This window comes from Perognathus longimembris, chromosome 13 (assembly GCF_023159225.1).
Source record: "Perognathus longimembris pacificus isolate PPM17 chromosome 13, ASM2315922v1, whole genome shotgun sequence".
Taxonomy (NCBI): Eukaryota; Metazoa; Chordata; class Mammalia; order Rodentia; family Heteromyidae; genus Perognathus; species Perognathus longimembris.
The window spans coordinates 55,434,900-55,453,532 of NC_063173.1; the positions used below are offsets into that span (position 1 = coordinate 55,434,900).

The window sequence follows — 18,633 nt, forward strand, 5'->3', positions numbered from 1 at the left end:
CCTTCCAGTCCATTGGCCTTTATTAATATTCAAATCCAATTCTTTTAGTATGCATACCTTATTTCATTTCTCCTGTTTTTCTGACATAGGTAGGCCACACACAGTATATTCATGTAGGAGCCATGTGCCTTTCCTTCTCATTTTCCCTTCTTTATTATGGATAACTCAGAATAATGATGGGTAGTGGTTTGGAGGTTCTATTTGTTCTATTCTCTTTTCAGTAGCTACACAGAGGGGCTTCATTCCACAGGTCCGATTCAGAGTATAGGCATCTTGATCCATGTCACCTTTCCAGCATCTTGCCCATCGTAGCCCATCCCATTCCCTCAAATAAAGTAGTTTAACTTTTCAAAATGTATCCATCCTCACTCTCTCAGTTTTCCTGACCTCCTCTTCTGATAAAACATGTTTGAAATGCCAATCATTTTGTTTTTCCTTGTAGGAAATAAGAATGCGAGCGATTTACTTTTCTATGCAGCAGGCAAATAGTTGCCATCTGACTGAAATAGAAACTAAGGGCTCCATCCACCACAGTTACTCTGTGGCCACTGTGGACCTATAGGTTCATTTATTTTTATTTTTACTAAAACTCTTCCAACAGGAAAGTCCTGTGAATTTCCAACCCAAGACTCCCTTGCCAGCTGGCTCTTTGGGAAGATAGGAGCATGGAAAATGTTTAGAATCTGAGTTTTCTCTGTGTCTATCGTGCCTTCGGTGGTTGTGGTAAGTCCCCCACACACAGGAAAGCGGGGAGCACGTCCGTTGTAGGGGAGCATGCTCCTAAGATGACCCACTTTGGACTCCTCAACTGAGATTGGTGACAGCAGTCAAGTTGTAGCACATTCCTACACAGAAACAGTCATCACTCACTGAGATCCCACCAGCACCCCTCCTCATCGTATATGTGCCTGGAAACATTTTGTGAAAATGTGTCTTACCCATTGCACCCCATCTCCATCAATAGACACAGGTTTTCAAAAAGTGATTAACTGATACCATTGGAGAGTTTCACGTTCACACTTCAGCAAGAAGAATAGCAGGGAGTAGATCCACCACAAGGAGGCAGTGTAAGAACTTCTTGGAGGCTTTCTCTAAATCATAAAGTAGAAATAACGAGAGAGATTTCAATAATTCATGGACACATCCCCTTTCAGAGGAATCATAAACCAACTGGAAGATCTTGGTGTCCCCAAATGTGGAGGCAGCCTGAGTGTCCTTCACTAGGTAAATAGAGAAACCTTGGAGCATCCGGGTAATAGGTTTTATTGCCACTAAAACAAAGAGCTACAAAAATTTTGGAAACAATTGAAAGGAAGAAATTTAATGTTTATAAAGTTAACATGTAGAGATATTCAAAAACTACAGAATGAAGGAGATGGTCACATGATCAGTGGAGAACAGGGATGTGGGAAGATGTGGGATAATTACAGCCTAGAGGATTTGGGGCCTGTGAGGTTGTTCTGGGTGACACGTCATGAATGCACAACTTTCCACGTGTCCACGCTATGAAATACAAAACAGGAAACACATTTAAGACATCAGCTCTTGACTTGTGAGGCATCTCTATGTCACTCTGTGAGTGCCCCTACCTTATAAATAAATGGTGCTCTGTGACAAGCTGTTCACAATACTGAAGGATGTAGTAGTGTGCCAGTATTCTGAGATATGGCAGAAATCCCTGGGTCAGAACTTCCTACAGTTGTGAGTGTCACATTTCTCTTGCACAACGTCTACAATTTTAATTGCCTATGCTAATAATTCAAAATAGAGTGAAAAGCTATATCAAAAGAAATAAAACAAAAAGAGGATGAACGAGGTTGAATATTATGAAACTGGATGATTTGCAACTATGAAAACGGAACTCTGAAACCTTTTGAAATGATTTCAATTTCAGAGGCAGGTAGAGGGAGAGAGAGATTAAAATCCAGAGGAATGTGCTATAAACATTTACAGAAACATCACAATGAGAACCCCCAGCTCCTGTATGACTAATCTAAGAAAATAAGTAAGTAATTCAATCCACCAGTGATTCTTTTCTTTAAGCTTTAGTTGTATTATAAAGATAATTACAGAGAGGTTACTGTTACACAGATAAGGGAATGAGTAATATTTTAGGTGATAACATTTCTTCCTGAACGTTGTTACCCCCTCCCTTGGTTTTCTTCCACTTTTCCTCTCATCTGTTCCCCTTTGACAAGTTGTAAAATTAATTTCCGACACGGTATCTTGTGAGTACAGCTGTTGCATGAATTCTTCCTTTGTTCCTTTGTCTCACCATTTTGGTGACACAAATCAGATAAGCACCACTGATTCTTGATCAACTACCACTTATTCATAACTAAGCGATTGACCAAACTGGATTCACAGAGAAAAGCCTTCGTCAACATTGCTCAGTTCCAAGTCTGCTTCACTCTACTAATGTCTTCCTTAAAATTCCACTTTTTGTACATGTGTAATATAAAGAAAAAAGTGATTATATAGATAAAAGTACCTACTGTACCATGAAAGTGTGTTAGGTAGACCTCAAAGGCATGCACACTTTTTGCGACAGTAGCACTTTCATCCTGTGCACAGATGCACGTCCTTGCCACACTGCCTTGCTCCTGATGGAGACATCGCATCACTTCATGGGCTCGGTCACCTTTTTGTACAAGTTTCCCCTCATTCACTCCTGCTTTCCCAAGAATGCCGACAGAATTGCAGTGTGCATGGTTTGGGTTCTGAAGTGTTGTTCAGACCTGTGGTAGAACAAGTGTGTTGTGTGGGGAGCAGTTAGGGTCCGATTTGGTGTCCCGATGTCTAGGATTCAAGCTCAGCTCCCATCTCCTCGAGTGTTAGGGTCCTCAGCAGACTGCTTCACCTCACTGCCTCAGTTTCCCCTTCTGTTCAATCAAGAAGATAATAAGACTGCCTCCTGGGATTAGTGAGGGGAGAAAAAGAATTCACTCAGTGAAACACAAACATCTGACAGAAAAGGTCAGTGACGATGATTGTGCAACCAAAAAGAAAGTCACAAATAAATCAAGTGACAAAACAGCAAACAGAATCTCATCTGGCATTAAGGAAGATTTATTAAATGTGAACCAGGTGTTCTGCCAAATTTGGCCCAAGTTCCAATACCTTTACAGTGTCAATCCAGTTAGTCACACCCCCATAACTTAATTGATTGTTTTATCGTCAGGATCTTGGGGTTACTATTTGGGTCATTTATTTACTTACTTACTTACTTATTTATTTATGTATGTATGTATGTATGTATGTATGTATGTATGTATGTATGTATGTATGTATGTCTTTCTTTGGTTTGTGTTTTCCTTATTAGTGAGTGGGTACTATGCTTTTAACTGAGAAAACCATTATGTGCTAGGCAGACACAATACCACTGAAGTCTTTCTCACAGTCCTTTAGTTCTGGTTTCTAGGGAACTTCTGCTGGTTTTGGGTGAATCACAACTGCCGGCACAGGATGCCATTCTCGGAGGGGCGGCCTCCATCCCAGGAGGGTGCATGGAGCCTTGGCTTCTCTTATGGATCAAATTGTCCGAGTTGGAAGTAAGGTTCAGAAGGTGGGGGTCCGAGCAGACCTTTTTTCTCTGGAGGCACATGCAGGCTCTGGGTTCCCATCCTCACAATGTGCTGTCAAATGACCTTTCTGTGAAGGTGACAGCAAAACTCCTCTGGCGTTGCTATCCTGAGTGGTGAGCAGAAGTCTGGTGTCCGCAAACCCCAGCAGGATGGCTTCCACATCTTCATGGCCATGTGGAATCTCACAGCATGGAATCTCATGCCAATTCTCATTTTTCTCTCCCATGACATCAACCACCTTTTTTTTTTCTGGTCTTGGGGCTTGAATTCTGGGCCTAGTGCTGTTCCTGAGCCTCTTTGTGGTCAAGACTAGCACTCTAATACTTGAGCTACAGTACCACTTCTGGCTTTTTCTGAGCAGTTCATTGGAGATAAGAGTCTCATGGACATTTCTGCCCCGGCTGGGTTTGAACCTTGATCCTCAGATCTCAGCCTACTGAGTAGCTGGGATGAAAGGAGTGAGACACTGTTGCCCAGGTATTATCCACCTTTTCAAGGTCACTAGAGACTGACCTCATTCCCATGTCCCTCGTGAATGTTCATGCTTACCATGGCCTTTAGGGTCCAAATCTTTACTGCTGAAACAATCATTTAACATACAGCTTTGTGGCACAAAATAATCCTTTCATGAATTGTTTGGCTTATGATTGCAGCTAAGAGGGTCAAGAATTTGAGAGATTACCAATGACAAGGAATTCATAGTGAACTACACAAACTTCAATTGTACCCTCTATGAAGAGTAAAAGAGGTAGTGACATGGCTACTGCAAATTTCAAACCTTCTCATATGTCCATCGATGTGTGCAGCATTTCAAAATTTGTGTGTTTTCACAAACTGAGTTGAAAACTGTAATAAAATGAATTTGTAATAAATAGTAACATCCAAAAATACATCACCTAGCCAACACATTCTGTTTTCAAAGTGATGTAGTTTAATACCATTTAATTAATCTAGCTAGAATTAGCAAGTGTTGCAACATATAAATAAAATACTGTGCAAATATGCACCAATCCTCACTGATAATCGAATTACAAGAACATTATCAGTTGGCACATTTATCACTTCTTCCCGATTGTTCCACTGAGCCCGTGAGTTCCAGGCCCGGAAATCAGCTCTGCGTGAACTGAGGCAGCCACCACGAGCCCTCAACACAGGGTCTTCCCACCCCGCACACGGAGGCGTGGAGATGCCACGCAACTGCACAGCGTGGAAAGGGCACTGCACATTGGTGCTTCCTTCTTCCACCTTCAACCTCAAATCTTGGCACAACCGGATGTGCTTGTGATGTCTCAGTCACTAATCTCGCAACACCCAAGGTGCAAATGAGAGGAAGTCATAACAGTGGATTTGATTATGAATTATCAAGTGAAGCAGCCATCGGTGTGCGTGTGTGTGCTCCTGCGTGCATGTACATGTGCATTGTTCTACTCACACAATTCCTACTGTTAGTTACCTCTCACAACAAAACCTAGAATGTGGGGGAACTTTCCTAAGCTCAGCGTGGGCTCCACACAGCGGGGTCTTCCCGGGACTCCACTCTCAGGCCTCTCTCTCTGGATGGGGAATTTTCAGCACAACACACTTTGCTTCTTAGAGAAGATTTTTCAGATGGAGACCCACGCTAGTTTGGCACGGGTTCCTATTGCTGGTGGCCCAAAGAACCTCTGTGCTCCCTCCTTCCTCCTTCTTCCTTCCTTCCTTCCTTCCTCCTGCACAGTACTGCGCAGCCCGGCCATGTCACCTTCGTGTTCAGGCTTCGTTTGCAGCGGCGTCTGCATCTGACAGGTGAAGTCCTCCACTTGAGGCCGTCCAGAGTATTCCGGTGCTTTCCATCCTGCGTGCAGTGGCGAGTACTGCACCGTGAAGGACCCGCTTTCCATCCTGTGCCCACGTGTTAGGAGTCCAGGATGGGAGAGCAGCCTGAGGGTCCTCTGCGAACCTCTGTTCTGCTGTGGAACTGCTGTCCCCGGTAGGGAATGGAATGGAGAGCTGCCTGCAGCCACGCGGCCCAGGCCTCGGTGCCCCGCGTCCATTGCAAGGCAGGAGTTGCTGGGCTTTGTGGGAGTTGATGCAGCGAATCAGACTACCCAGAGCAAGAACCGGACGTGGAAGGAAATGAGTCCCAACACAGTGAACTTCCCGACTGGGGAGGGACTGTGAGGGATACAGACAATGGGCACCAATAAGGATGATGAAAGACAGATTTCTCACAATTAGCTGGGAGGGAAGGGGCATTCAGGCTGATTGAAATTGTCAGTGGCTTCTAGAAGACGTTGTGTACACATTCAGAAAAAATGAAAACAAGATGTCTGAAATCAGGAATCTTCCAGTTGACCCTGACTTAGAATCTATGACACTGTACACATCTTAATTCCACAGCTTGTGACCAGAACATTTTCTTCTTGAATTGTGCTTTCATTTAAGGATATTAATCCAATCTGTTGTAATTATTAGCCTTTATGTATCCCCAACACTTCTAATATTGTGAGCAAACTTATTTTAGCAACTTTCCAATTGTAGAAGTGCCCCTGTTATACTGGTCGTTCTAGTCATCCCTCCCTTCCTACCCTCCATTAGTACGAGTGCTATTCAGTATAGATTGTGTAGAGTGATTTTAGATACTTTTTCATTTACTCTTTTTGGTTTTACAGTATGATTCTTCACACATTTAAAGATTTCTATTTGCATAAATTAGTTGTCTTAGTGGGATTTGCTGTAACATTTACATACATACACAAGTTTTATCCTGGTCGAACTCACACCTGCCATCTCTTCCCATCATATGACTTCTTTCCTCTCTTAAAGCAATCCCAACAGGCTTCTTGGTGTGTTTTCATTCATGCACATTCACTCCTATCCACCCTATCTGTTGGCCTTCCCTCACCCCTAGCTATCACGTCAATCAACAGAGCTTGTTTTATTTCCTTGTCAGTTATTTATTTCAGCATAATTCATTGTAGAAAAGTTTTCACCAGCTCATGTATTTCCGGTTACTTCCCAAGCATTGAGTTTTCGTGGCTTTGGAGCCTGACCAGTGCCCGTAGGGGCTCAGCAGCCTCCTTGGCTTCCCAACACTGGATCCAACTGCCCCACCACCATCATTCATTTGGGGCAACTAAGACGCCTCCAGACAACTCCCACCAGAGTGGCAGAAACAGGATGGAAAGGAATAACCCTTGATATGATATAATAACATAAATAGTACATTTCCATTATACTTGAAGACAAGTACAGGAGTTGACATTGGTGGGATTTTCATGAATAATGGCTGTCTTCAGTATAACATTAATAAATTAGAGAGGAATATCTATTCTTGATTTGTGTTTGCATGTCTATGATCTACCACATAGGCTATACATTTGACACAAGCATTGTCAAACACAATACTCCTTCCCTGGGAATCAGCCTCACCAGCCTGTATTAAGCACTAACTGTGTGATGCTTCCACAGGAACATGGAAGTGTACGCTCTCTGTCCTAAAAAAACATGAACCATTGGTAGTGGCTAGAGATGAGAGTTCTGTAGATGTCAGAGCTAGCCAGGAAGGACCACAGTGTCCTGCCAATGAGGAGATCTATAAGATCTCAAGGGATGGGAGAGACTCCCAAGACATGGAATCTATTGGGGGTTGAGGTGATAGAGCAGGTATTTTCTATGCAAGGTGATTTGGGCATGTCTAGGATCAAGGGAATCCACAAAGATAAAGGTCTAGAGCACAAACAGGAGGCAAACAAAACAACCAAGCCAGAGTTCACATTCACACTGGAGGAACTATGGCCATGGGGTCAGTGTGTGTGGGGGAATGGAACGATGACATCTGACCTATAATGTGGCTTCCCCAGAGGCACAGGTGAAGGAGGTAAGTATAGTTGAGGCAGGATATCTGCATTTTCAGTGATCATGATTCTTAACAGTCATTGGAGGTTACTCATAAACACATTTCCTAATCACAGAAAACAATGTGCCACCAATTTCCTCATGTGCCTTCTAATGTCCTTCCCTAAGAAATTTTGGAACCTCAAACTTATTTCTCATGCTTCACCATGCACCTTTCTGTTGTCAAGGAGTCACAAGGCCTATGCTCTCTGTTGCAAAGAGAGGAAAGGGCCTCATACCGGGAGGGGCAGGGGGTGGGGGTGGGGCTCGGGAATGTGACTAGCAGGCCCCACACAATGGCTTCAACACAGACCCAGCTTCTCAAGGGGCTCCACTTGCCCCAAGAATGTCCAGTTGGAACACGGATCATTTCTGCCACCTGCTCCCACTTTCTGGACTCCTGTGAACATGTACCCAGCTCCCTCTTGGTGTGTGTGCATGCCAATCAAACCTGCCTGTTGTCTACCCCAGGGGCTCTGTTGATTCTCATCCATCGGAACCAGATGACCTATCCTCCTTCTCAAGGCAAGCTTCCCGTCCTCCTCTGACTTTCCAGATCCCATTTCTGACATACCTGTCCCATTCCTCTTTCCCAATAATGATTCTATTGTACTGTGTGTGTTTCTCTAGCTTTATCAGAAGTACAAAGGAACATGTGATTTCTTTCTGTGATGACTCAATACAAGTGCTGTACATATACATCTTGTGTATGTGTTTGCACAGTTGCTTTCTTCTCGTAGACTCAATATTAAGGGAAAAGACTTTGTCTTCCTCAAAAGTGTTGAAGAAAAAATGCTAATGTTTTGGCCCTAATGGAATGCCATCATCATTTTTCAGTCTTCTTCCAAACTCCAGTGCCCATAACAAGGAGAATGTCAGTAATTGGCAAAAGTGGGTTAGGAGTGTGCTGAGGAGGATAGTGTGGCCAGATTGGTTAGGTGGATTGAGGAGATGTCAGAGAGGCCTGCATATTCACCCTTGGAACCATGGATGCAGTGTTAGGAAGGATGGTATCAAAGATGGTGGACGGGGGCTGAGAATATGGGCTAGTGGTAGAGTGCTTGCCTCTAATACATGACGCCCTGGGTTCGATTCCTCAGCACCACATATACAGAAAAAGGCAGAAGGGCGCTGTGGCTCAAGTGGTAGAGTGCTAGCCTTGAGCAAAAAGAAGCCAGGGACAGTGCTCAGGCCGACTCCAAGCCCCAGGACTGGCAAAAAAAAAATTTAAATAAAATAAAAGATTGTAGATATTCCTTATTACTCACCAACAATGGCTGATTCTGCAGTGAAGGAACACAGCTCAGTAAGCAGGTTACCAGTTAGTTCTGATGAAAGAAGATCCTGGTTTAGGAAACGTTTCTGCTTCCCAGAGTTGTTCTGATGCAGGTGAGGCCTGGTGGAGGAAATATTTTCATGGGTTGAACTACAAGACATCTATCCAGCAATGAACAGATGCCCCAAACCATTTTTACTCAGGGTCTGTACTTGCCAATCAGACCCAGCCCCCTAATTTTCAAACTAGGCTGAATAGATTGCCAAAGACATGCCTGAGGTTGTTTTACAAATATTCTGGAAGGTGTGGGGAGATTCAGGTTTACAGAATCACAAAATGATGGAAAATAAGCGGGTGGCCTAAACATACTGTACAGTAGATACACACCTGGGACTAATAATAAAAAAATAATTTAAATATGTAAATGCTACATTAAGAGCTTTATGGAATTGTTTTTGAAAATGAATCACTATACAATTTAAATTAATTCATTGTCAATGTGATATACAGAGGGGTTACACTTTCATACAGTGAGTCTATTTCTTATCAAACTTGTTACCTTCTCCCTCCATTTTCTTCCTCGTTTCCCCCTCCCCAACTTTCTCCCGACCCCCAGTTGTACAGTTGGTTTACAGTTGTCTTGTAAGTATTGTCGTTGCATTGGTTTGCCTTTGTCTCTCCAGTTTGATATTCCCTTCCCCTTCCTTAGTTTCATCACTACACTTTTTTTGCCCACAATATTTCTTCCTAACATTAAGTATGGCAAAGGCTCTGAAAGGTCAGTATTTTTAAAAATCTGATAATATCTCGTATCATATAAGAAACATTTGTCATGAAAATATTATTTTTGGCACACTGCAAACATCAACTTATGTGGAATAGTATCTATGAACAATTTACAATTATGCCATGTTTTGTCATGGAAGAGAAACCATAAATATTATTCCCTACCGTGTGGACCCTCAAGGATGTTAGGCTTTTCCAGTTTGTGAACTGCACTTGAAAGGTGGAAAGGGAAGATTTTTTAGGGGGAAATCAGACCAAAAACCCAATTAATCTGAGATCGTTTTCCCCCCTTGTTAAGGCTAGTTTGCAAGTAAGACTTTTCTGGGCAAAGTTATTATAATTTTATTACCCAGAGAAGGGTCACCATGAAAGGTATACTGAGAAAACAATCAGCCTAAAATAATCATAAAAATCCCTATGGTATGGGAACCTGTACCCGACATGTGGTAATTCTCAGATGAAAGTGAAATCGTAGGAAGACTCATAAAGATTATGGTCCCAGCAGAACCCCTCTCTCCAAAAAGGAGAAGGGGTTCTGATCCTTGTCAGTATCTTTCACATGACTTTGGATTCAAGGACCTGGACGTGGGCAATTGGTTTCAAAGTTCAAGCATAAATGCAACTGGGAGAAAATGAGGGAGGGGGAACACTGTTCAAAAAGAAATGTGCTCCTTCCCTGATTTATGTATCTGTAATCCCTCTGTACATCACCGTTACAATAAAAAATTTTTAAATGAACAAAACACAAATAAATGTAATTTTACTCTCCTAAATCTGATTTATTCTTGGCACCTCATGCCCCCTTTGATTGATGAAAAGAAATGTGTCTCAATCCACACATCAAAAAAGGCTTAGATGGGCACTCAGGAACAGATTCACCTCTCTGACTCCTGTACATATTTCCTTGTTCTTGTTTTTACTCCTCCCAATTGTGTTTATCTTAACAGAACCTCTTTACCATGTTCCTCTATTATTTGTTTTCAATTATATATGTCTCTGAACTGAAAAATTCCTTCCTCTTCTACTTCTTGTGTCCTTGGCAAGAGCCATCTGCCTTCTGCTCCTTTGGACCTCATGTCCTTTCTACTGAAATAATTGCACAATTGGCCCCTGGAGGCTAGGGTTAAGCTGTCAAAGCTGAATAAAGATGGCGCCTGGCTCCCTGTGCTGGCCTGATGTGCTTCCAGGATTCTGTCTTTCATTAGTCACTTCAATGTTTCATTTCCTCTTTGTGTGTGGAAATTTTATTGATCCTAATATAAATGAGACAGGGATCAATGCCAGGATGGGAGGAATAAAGACAGGCGTGCTGGGAGCTCACTTCCCAAGACAATCCTGTGATTCTGTTCACACCCAACACAAGAGCGACAACAAGCACCTGGCCATGAAGCTGCTGGTGGTCTTCATGCTCGCTGTCATCCCTGTGTGCTGCTATGCAGGTGAGTTCCCTGACGGAAAGGGCTGCCTTGGGAACACAGATTGTTACCTGGGCCCTAGGGAACATGTCTATTTCCTGCACCCCAGTCCAGGTCAAACACAGGGCAGTGGGGCTAGGTGACTGCTGTCATTTTTCTAAATGAAATACCATTAATCCAGATCATCAGAGAGGCAGAACTCTCATAGATATTTCTCCTGCATTTCACTTCCATCCAGTGTGTGCAATGAGGTGGTTCGTCTCAGGATTCAGTATGAGAGCTTGATAGTTCTATTGGGCTGGTGGAAGAAGGTGTGCATGAGACAGAGACCCTCATGAGTCTCCTTAAATAGAGCAGGAAATGTGAAACCTCCCAGAGAAATCATGCAGGCTGCAGATTGCAACCCAGCGTTAGACAGCTTGAGCTGGCAAAAGCAGATATTTGTGGATGTGATCTGAGCCTTTTCCAAGAGGTACATAGATTCAAATCTCTCTACATGGCTGGGAATATGGCCTAGTGGTAGAGTGCTCGCCTTGTATACATGAATTGCTGGGTTCGATTCCTCAGCACAACATACATAGAAAAAGCTGGAAGTGGCACTGTGGCTCAAGAGGTAGAGTGCTAGCCTTGAGCAAAAAGAAGCTAGTTACAGTGCTCAGGCCCCGAGTTCAAGACCAAGGACTGGCAAAAACAAAACAAAACAAAACATATGCCTCTACATTCAATGCTGACTGGAAGGAGATTTCTCACTAAGAGAGCAAAATGCTCTCCGGCAGTGGACGATCAGCGTGGGTCTGTCCCAGAGGTAATGTGATGTGCACAGTTCATGAAGCTTGTTTAGATTGCTTCCTGTGCTTGTTCCCAAGTTGGTGCCCATTGGCCAAAAGACAAGGTGTGCATGAACTGGATAGGAAATGACAAAGGGAAAGATGAACCCAGCTCATGGGTGTCCAACATCTGCGTTTTTTCTCATCCACAGTTTGGTCACAAAAGCTCACTGCAACTACAAGGAGTTTTGTTATGTTGTAAAATGGGTTTTGGTGGCAACAAGGGTTGACATCCGGGCTTCCCATTATGCGGAAAATGTCTTAGTACTGGAAGTAGCCCCTCAGTCCTTTTTTTCTTCTTTCTTTTTAAGTTGCTTTTGGGAAAGACTTGTGTCCTTTGTCCGGGCATTGATGATTCAGAGTGTTGACCTCTTTGGGAAAAATCTGTGTTTACCCTCATGCTGGGAGATAAGGTTCTGTTTTACATTGCCTGTTGATAAGGCTTTTTGCTTTTAAAAAGCTAGCAGAAATTATTTAAAACTCAGAATTTCATAAATATTTAGAAATCCCAAATCATAGTCTCAAAGATGGTAATGACACACCTTTGAAAACAAGAAGCCTGAATCATGTTGAATAGCATCACCATGTCAGCTCACCTCCTTCCTTGAGTGTTCTGTTAGCCAACATTTCATAGCAGATAGCTTCTTCAGCACTGTGTAATGGGGTAAAATCTGATAGGACTCAAAGGACACTGAGAGCATAAATCTTCTGTGCTAGAGTTAAGAAAGCTTCACCCTTTCCCAATCCCTTTGCCACAATTCCACGTTTAATTCATTACTGCACTGACGTCCCTCGATGGAGAGCTATGATGATTGTCATAATCGGCCTATAAAGCACCCTGAAATGGGTTCATGTGCCTAGCTCTGAGCCCCTGTTCTTATGTATTTTCTCAGGTGCAGGTTGCCCTGAGTTGAAGTATATGAATGACGCTGCAATTGATCCAGCCGTGTCTGTGGAAGAGTACGTGGAAGTCATGCATTCTTATGTGGGTTTTTCCCACCTCATGGAGGCAGTGGCAAAAATGAAAAAATGTTTTCTCAAGCAGTCTAATGAAACTCTGGCCAACGTGAAAGTGATGATGGTGAGTTGGATTTTTCCTCCGGTACTTTGTATCATAACTCACCCAGAAAAATCAGAGGCTGAGATTGTCATTAATAATGTCAGAGCAATTGGTGCACACGCTCTTTAAAGTATAACATGGAGAGTGGGGTTTTGTGTGTGTGTGTGTGTGTGTGTGTGTGTGTGTGTGTGTGTGTGTGCCAGTCCTAGGCTTTGACCTCAGAGCTCAGAGCCTGGGGATTTTCCCTGAACTTTTCTGCTCAAGGCTAATCCTCTACCAATTGACCTACAAGCTCCACCTCTTGCTTTTCTCGAGGACTTTCCTGCCTGTGCTGGCTTCAAGCTCATTTTCAAGACCTCACATTCAGCAAGCAAAAATGGTCAAAAAACTCTTTCAGTTGAGCAGAAATTTTAGCAGTCTTGTGGCAAAAGTGTGATATTGGAAGATTTCAAACTGCTGGGTTCTCAGCAAATAAGACTTATTGTATCTCTATGAGTAAGTTATTTAAACATCAGCCAGCATAGGGAACCGTGAATCAATTGTACTTGTAGGAGATGCAGAAAAAGTGGCCTTCCTTTGGCCACAATAACTATGTACCGAGCAGAATAGATCATCTGATACTGTTTCTAGAATAGTTTGGATGCTAGTTATTGCAGCTAAAGAAAACCCCCACCCATGCATACATGCATGCACATGCTCTCTCTCTCTCTCTCTCTCACACACACACACACACACACACAAGTAGTTTTAGCTTTCAGTGCTTGACACTGCAGGTAAGAACATACAAGTGACAGCCCTGTTATCTTTTCCAGGAGACAATATACAACAGTGAAAACTGTGCGAAATATTAGCCTTTCATGATATCCCTGTCTGGGAGAACTACAGGACTGGCATGGACACCTACTGCAGATGCTATAAAACATGGTTTTTCTTTCTTATTTCTGTCCTTTTGTATAGGAGATGCAAGACAATTGTTGAAACCTCACCTACATTTTCATCCCAATAAACTACCTGTAAGCATGAATGCTCTGTGTTATTATTCTTTGCAAATAGAGGCTTTGGAAGCCGTCCTATCTGCACATGGTCACAATTATTCATTACGGAGCCCCTGGGAGTCTTCAGGATGGAAGGGTCTGGAAAGCACGCTTCTCCTGAAGTCACTCCTCAGCATGGAATCCCCTCAGGGGAATCGCCTCCCTGTCTCCTCCCACCCCTGGTGCACACAACTGTCTCTGAAGACAGCAGGCTGGTGGTGTGTAAAGTTGGTTCAGATCAGTTCCGTCAGGCTATGTCTTTCCCACCTGTGCCTGCTCCTCACTTCCCAAAGTGGAAGGAAGAAGAGGATCTAAAAGCCCGTGGACAGGCTCCCCGGCTTCTCCTTTACTGCAAGACACCAGGGCCTCTCTGCAGAGTGAGGAAGGCTTGTATAGATGGGAGGCATGACAATGACCTATGTCCAGAGAGAAATGCTCCCTTCTGCATCTGTGTCCAACACTTCTGTATGGAGCAGAGCAGAGCGACCTCTGAACTGACCCTTGGTCAGAGAACAAGAGAAGAGGGTGGGGAAAACTGGAGAGGATGACATAATATCTGTGCTTCATCACTGTCATCATTATAGTTATAATAGTGATATACACGTGATTACAACTACATAGCCTGGTAATGAGTACTTTTTTTTTTAAGATGTCACTCATCCCACCCCCTCTCCAGTTTGTCCCACCTGTCCCCCCACACAAGTTGTATAGTTCATTTTCCACTTAGTGTGCACTGAATACCACTGCTGCATTTGTTCACCCTTAGTCCCTCCATAGCTGCTTTGATATTGATGCTAACAATGTTAATTCATGTGAAGTATAGTTTGTGCATACAGGATTTAACCATTTCTAAACTCATGTGCAGTCTAGACAAAAGACAGTAACTATAGCAGCTATTATTTGCCAGTCCTGAGGCTTAAACTCAAGGCTTAAGAAGTGCCCTTGGCATTTTTTGTTTGTTTGTTTGTTTGTTTTTGTTTTTTTTAAATGTTTTTGCTCAAGGCTAGCACTCTGCGTCTTGAGCCACAGCACCAGTTCTGGCTTCTTCTATATATGTGGTACTGAGGAATCATACCCAGGGCTTTAGATATACAAGACAAGCACTCTACCAGTAGGCCATATTCCCAGTCCCTAAATATAGCAACTGTTACATATCGTGTTCACTTTTCCTCCTGGTTGAAGAGAGAAATTACTCTACGTGGGGTTTACAAAAGATCAATTCCCTTCTTACAGCAAAAGTGGTGCATTTTGACTCACAATGTGTACCGAATCTGCTATGAGTTGATTTAATCATAGAGTCTTCACATTTTTTTGTAAGCATGCATTTTAAGAGGGTGTCCTAAACTGTCTTTGCCACCCACAATACTTTCTTTTTCAGACTTCAGGTTCAGAAAGAAGCGGGGGTGGGAGAGAGAGAGAGAGAGAGAGAGAGAGAGAGAGAGAGAGAGAGAGAGAGAGAGATACAGCTAGTGTGTTTGCCAGCCGGACACTGTCAGTGATATGTTAGTAGCAGAGCCAGAGGCTTGTTTCATCCATGGTCAAAGCATTTTATTTTTGGCATTGCACGACAGTAGCAAAACGCTACCATTTAACTTTAAGAAGTCTTTTTTCATCTCTTAAACCAGATCTTTAAAGATGTTGAAGGTTGCATTAAGTAGCTCTTGTTGCAATGTTTGGGAGCCCTGCTGTAGTTTTTGGAGTTCAAGTTGGGTGTTAACTCATTGCTATGATGATAGATAAATAAAGTTGCTTTACCTTTCTTGAGGGACTGTTGAGCTGCCCATGTATATCACTTGGCATACAATTTTTTTTCAAAGTTTGAGGGCTGGAAATATGGCCTGGTGGCAAGAGTGCTTGCCTCATATACATGAAGCCCTGGGTTCAATTCCCCAGCACCACATATATAGGAAACAGCCAGAAGGGGCGCTGTGGCTGAAGTGACACAGTGATTGCTTTGAGCAAAAGGAAGCCAGGACCAAGGACTGGTAAAAAAAGTTTGAATTTGTAAAACAAATTTTTATAAAAAGGTAATCATTTCCCTTGTAGGTTCTCTTGGTTTTTATTATTTTATGTAGCTTGCTATATCTTGGTAACAAGAAGAATCCAGTGATGACAGATGACACATGAAGTCAATTTACAGGCATATGAACAGTCCCTAAACTCTGAGTTTTGTACTTAAGAGGAAGACAGTGCACAATGTTAGAAGACATAATTGGCAATTCAGAGGTGAATGAAGGAATGAAGCATGAATGACTTTTTTCTTCCTCCTGGGATAGAGCACAAAATAAAGATTTAGACATTACAAGACCTCTTGCCAGGCTTTGATGCGTAAGCTCAAGGTAATAATCTCAGATACTTAATGACCCTTTCTCAAATGTAGAGTCACTTTTTAACTTTGAGAATGAACAAGAAATGAATGTAGAGGAACAGGTGGTGTAGAGGAGGGCAGGGGCTAGATCTGCTCACTCAATGCCCTGAAGAACTGAAGGGTGTGACTCACACAGGGTTGGCAGAGAAGGAGGGATACATTAACAAAATATGTCGTGGAGTTTGCTAATTATATGTTTGATAAAATAATTATATATAATATATATATGGTCACTAAAATACATCAATATGATCAGAATGTGGTCTTGTCACATTTTATGTTTAATACTATTCAATGTGAACTGTGAAGTATGATCACATTTATTGTATCCAGTGAAAACTATTACTTAATAATATTATTTTTGTCTTTTGCAAGCATCAATAATGCAAAGGAGTTTCCCTGTGAGAATTTTGTGTGTATGAACAGTGGACTTTGCATAGGCTCACCCCATATAGCACACCTCCTTAGCCTTCTTCCCTCCAAACATTCAAAGAATATTTTGTGGATTTTCTCAAGATGCCTCCACATATGCTCTCTTCATCCCCCCTTCCCAATTATTTAACTTTTAAAATACATAACACATAAATGAGCACTATGGAATCATGAATCTTCCTGTAATATGCCACTTCATTTTTTGAATATCCCAGACTTTGAACTAAAAGTTTATATTGTTATGAGTTACCTCAAAATTCTTTTCTGTGATTTCTGGATCATTAGTAAACTAAAATATCCTCCCTTTTTGTGTTTGTTGGTATGAGAGTCCCCAAAAGCCTAGCTGTGAGCCCCAAATGCCTCCTTCCCAGCATGAGTTCTCAGAACACTGAACATCTCCTAAAAAGGTCCACCAGTCCTGCCTTGATACAAATTCAGATTTCCATCCTGGGTGTAGGCTAATTCAACCCCAAGCTTTCTGGAAGCTTTGGAATAGACAAAAGCAAATTGTAAGTCACTTACTGCTTACCTCTGCTTCTCACATAAAGAAGTCATTTATCAGTTGAATAAGACTCTATCACGTGATTGGTGCTTGGGACTTCAGGACATTATGACCTCACTTTCTCCTCATAGGACACTACTCTCCTCAAGAAATATCTCGTAAATTGGACCTTGGGCGCCGGGAGCTGGCGGAAGGCTTCAGGCCCCTGGTGCCTCAAACCTCCATTCCATGGCCTGGTCTCTGTTACTGCCTTGTCCGCAGTTGCAACCTGTTCATCCTGGTGCTTGAACTCAGCGCCTGGGTGCTGTCCCTGAGCTGTTCATCTCAAGGCTGGTCCTCTACCACTTGAGCCACAGTGCCACTTGCGGTTTTCTGGTGGTTCATGCTCGGGCACGTTAGTTCCACAATTCAGAACTGAAATCCTAACAGAGGCCAGCATGGTGGCACCTGCCCAGCCTCCTACTCATGCTGGAGGCCATACTGAATAGGATCACAGAAGCCAGAATGGTGGCCCCTGCCTAGCATATTAGCTGTGCCAGAGGCCATATTGAATAGGATCTCAGAGGTCAGTGGGGGGCAAAGGTCAGAGGTCCTTCCTGAAAGTCACAGGCATTGCTTCAATGCAGGCCAGAGGCACTGGGTTCAAACCCCACAAACAAATGTACAATGATATTCTGCCATGTACAGAAGGAAAGTTACGTTTTCCTAACTTCAAGTATATGCATATCCATGGAAGTGGATTTAAACTGTTTGTGATGCTCCTTTTTCTGCTGTTGGCAGTGCGTTTCTCTATATGCTCTGTAATGCTATTACTTAGTATTTATTTTGTTAAACTGATTTGGTGCTCAGTAATGTTCAGGATTTACCCTGTTATTAGATTTTTTCCACTCAATTATTTAAATATAATTGCCACTTGACCAATTGTAAATTGTGAATTTCTGGTATTCATTCTGGAGGGTTAACTATGAGACTCCAGTTATCCTTTTTCTATCTTTTATTTATTTATTCATTTTGTTATTGTCTTACAGCCAGTACCATCTCAGCCTGTGCTGTTAAAGGTGCCTGGCCCTCCTAATGGTGAACTCCCCTTTGGGACAAGTTCTAATCTCACCCCTAAGCGTAGTGCCCTGCAACTCTCCTTGGCCAAGGCTGCTCAAAGAGGGGAGGACATTTCTGGTTTTCATTTATTCCCTGTAAGGGAGGATGAAGACAGTAAAAGATTTCATCAGCCTTTGCCATTTAAACAAATAAGAGATCTAAAGAGTGCTTGTGCTCAATAGGGCCCTACAGCGCCGTTTACTCAAGTCATTCTTGAAACTTTGGCTACTGAAGCTTTATGCCCAAATGATTGGAAACAGTTGGCTAGGGCTTGTCTTAGTGGAGGAGATTACTTATTGTGGAAGTCTGAATTTGTAGAACAGTGTCAGGCCACAGCAGAGGCCAACAGGGCTAATGATGTTCCTGCTACATTTG

The 18,633-nt window shown here is 42.7% G+C and overlaps 1 protein-coding gene across 1 annotated transcript; it reads left to right on the forward strand.

The window, feature by feature from the left end:
• The first annotated feature begins 10,830 nt into the window (after window positions 1-10,830).
• On the forward strand, window positions 10,831-13,675 carry LOC125362612 (mammaglobin-A-like). The gene is made up of 3 exons (XM_048361429.1): window positions 10,831-10,961; window positions 12,658-12,845; window positions 13,637-13,675. The coding sequence occupies exons 1-3, from the start codon at window positions 10,907-10,909 to the stop codon at window positions 13,673-13,675; spliced, it is 282 nt and encodes a 93-aa protein (XP_048217386.1). The 5' UTR covers window positions 10,831-10,906.
• Window positions 13,676-18,633: the final 4,958 nt, after the last annotated feature.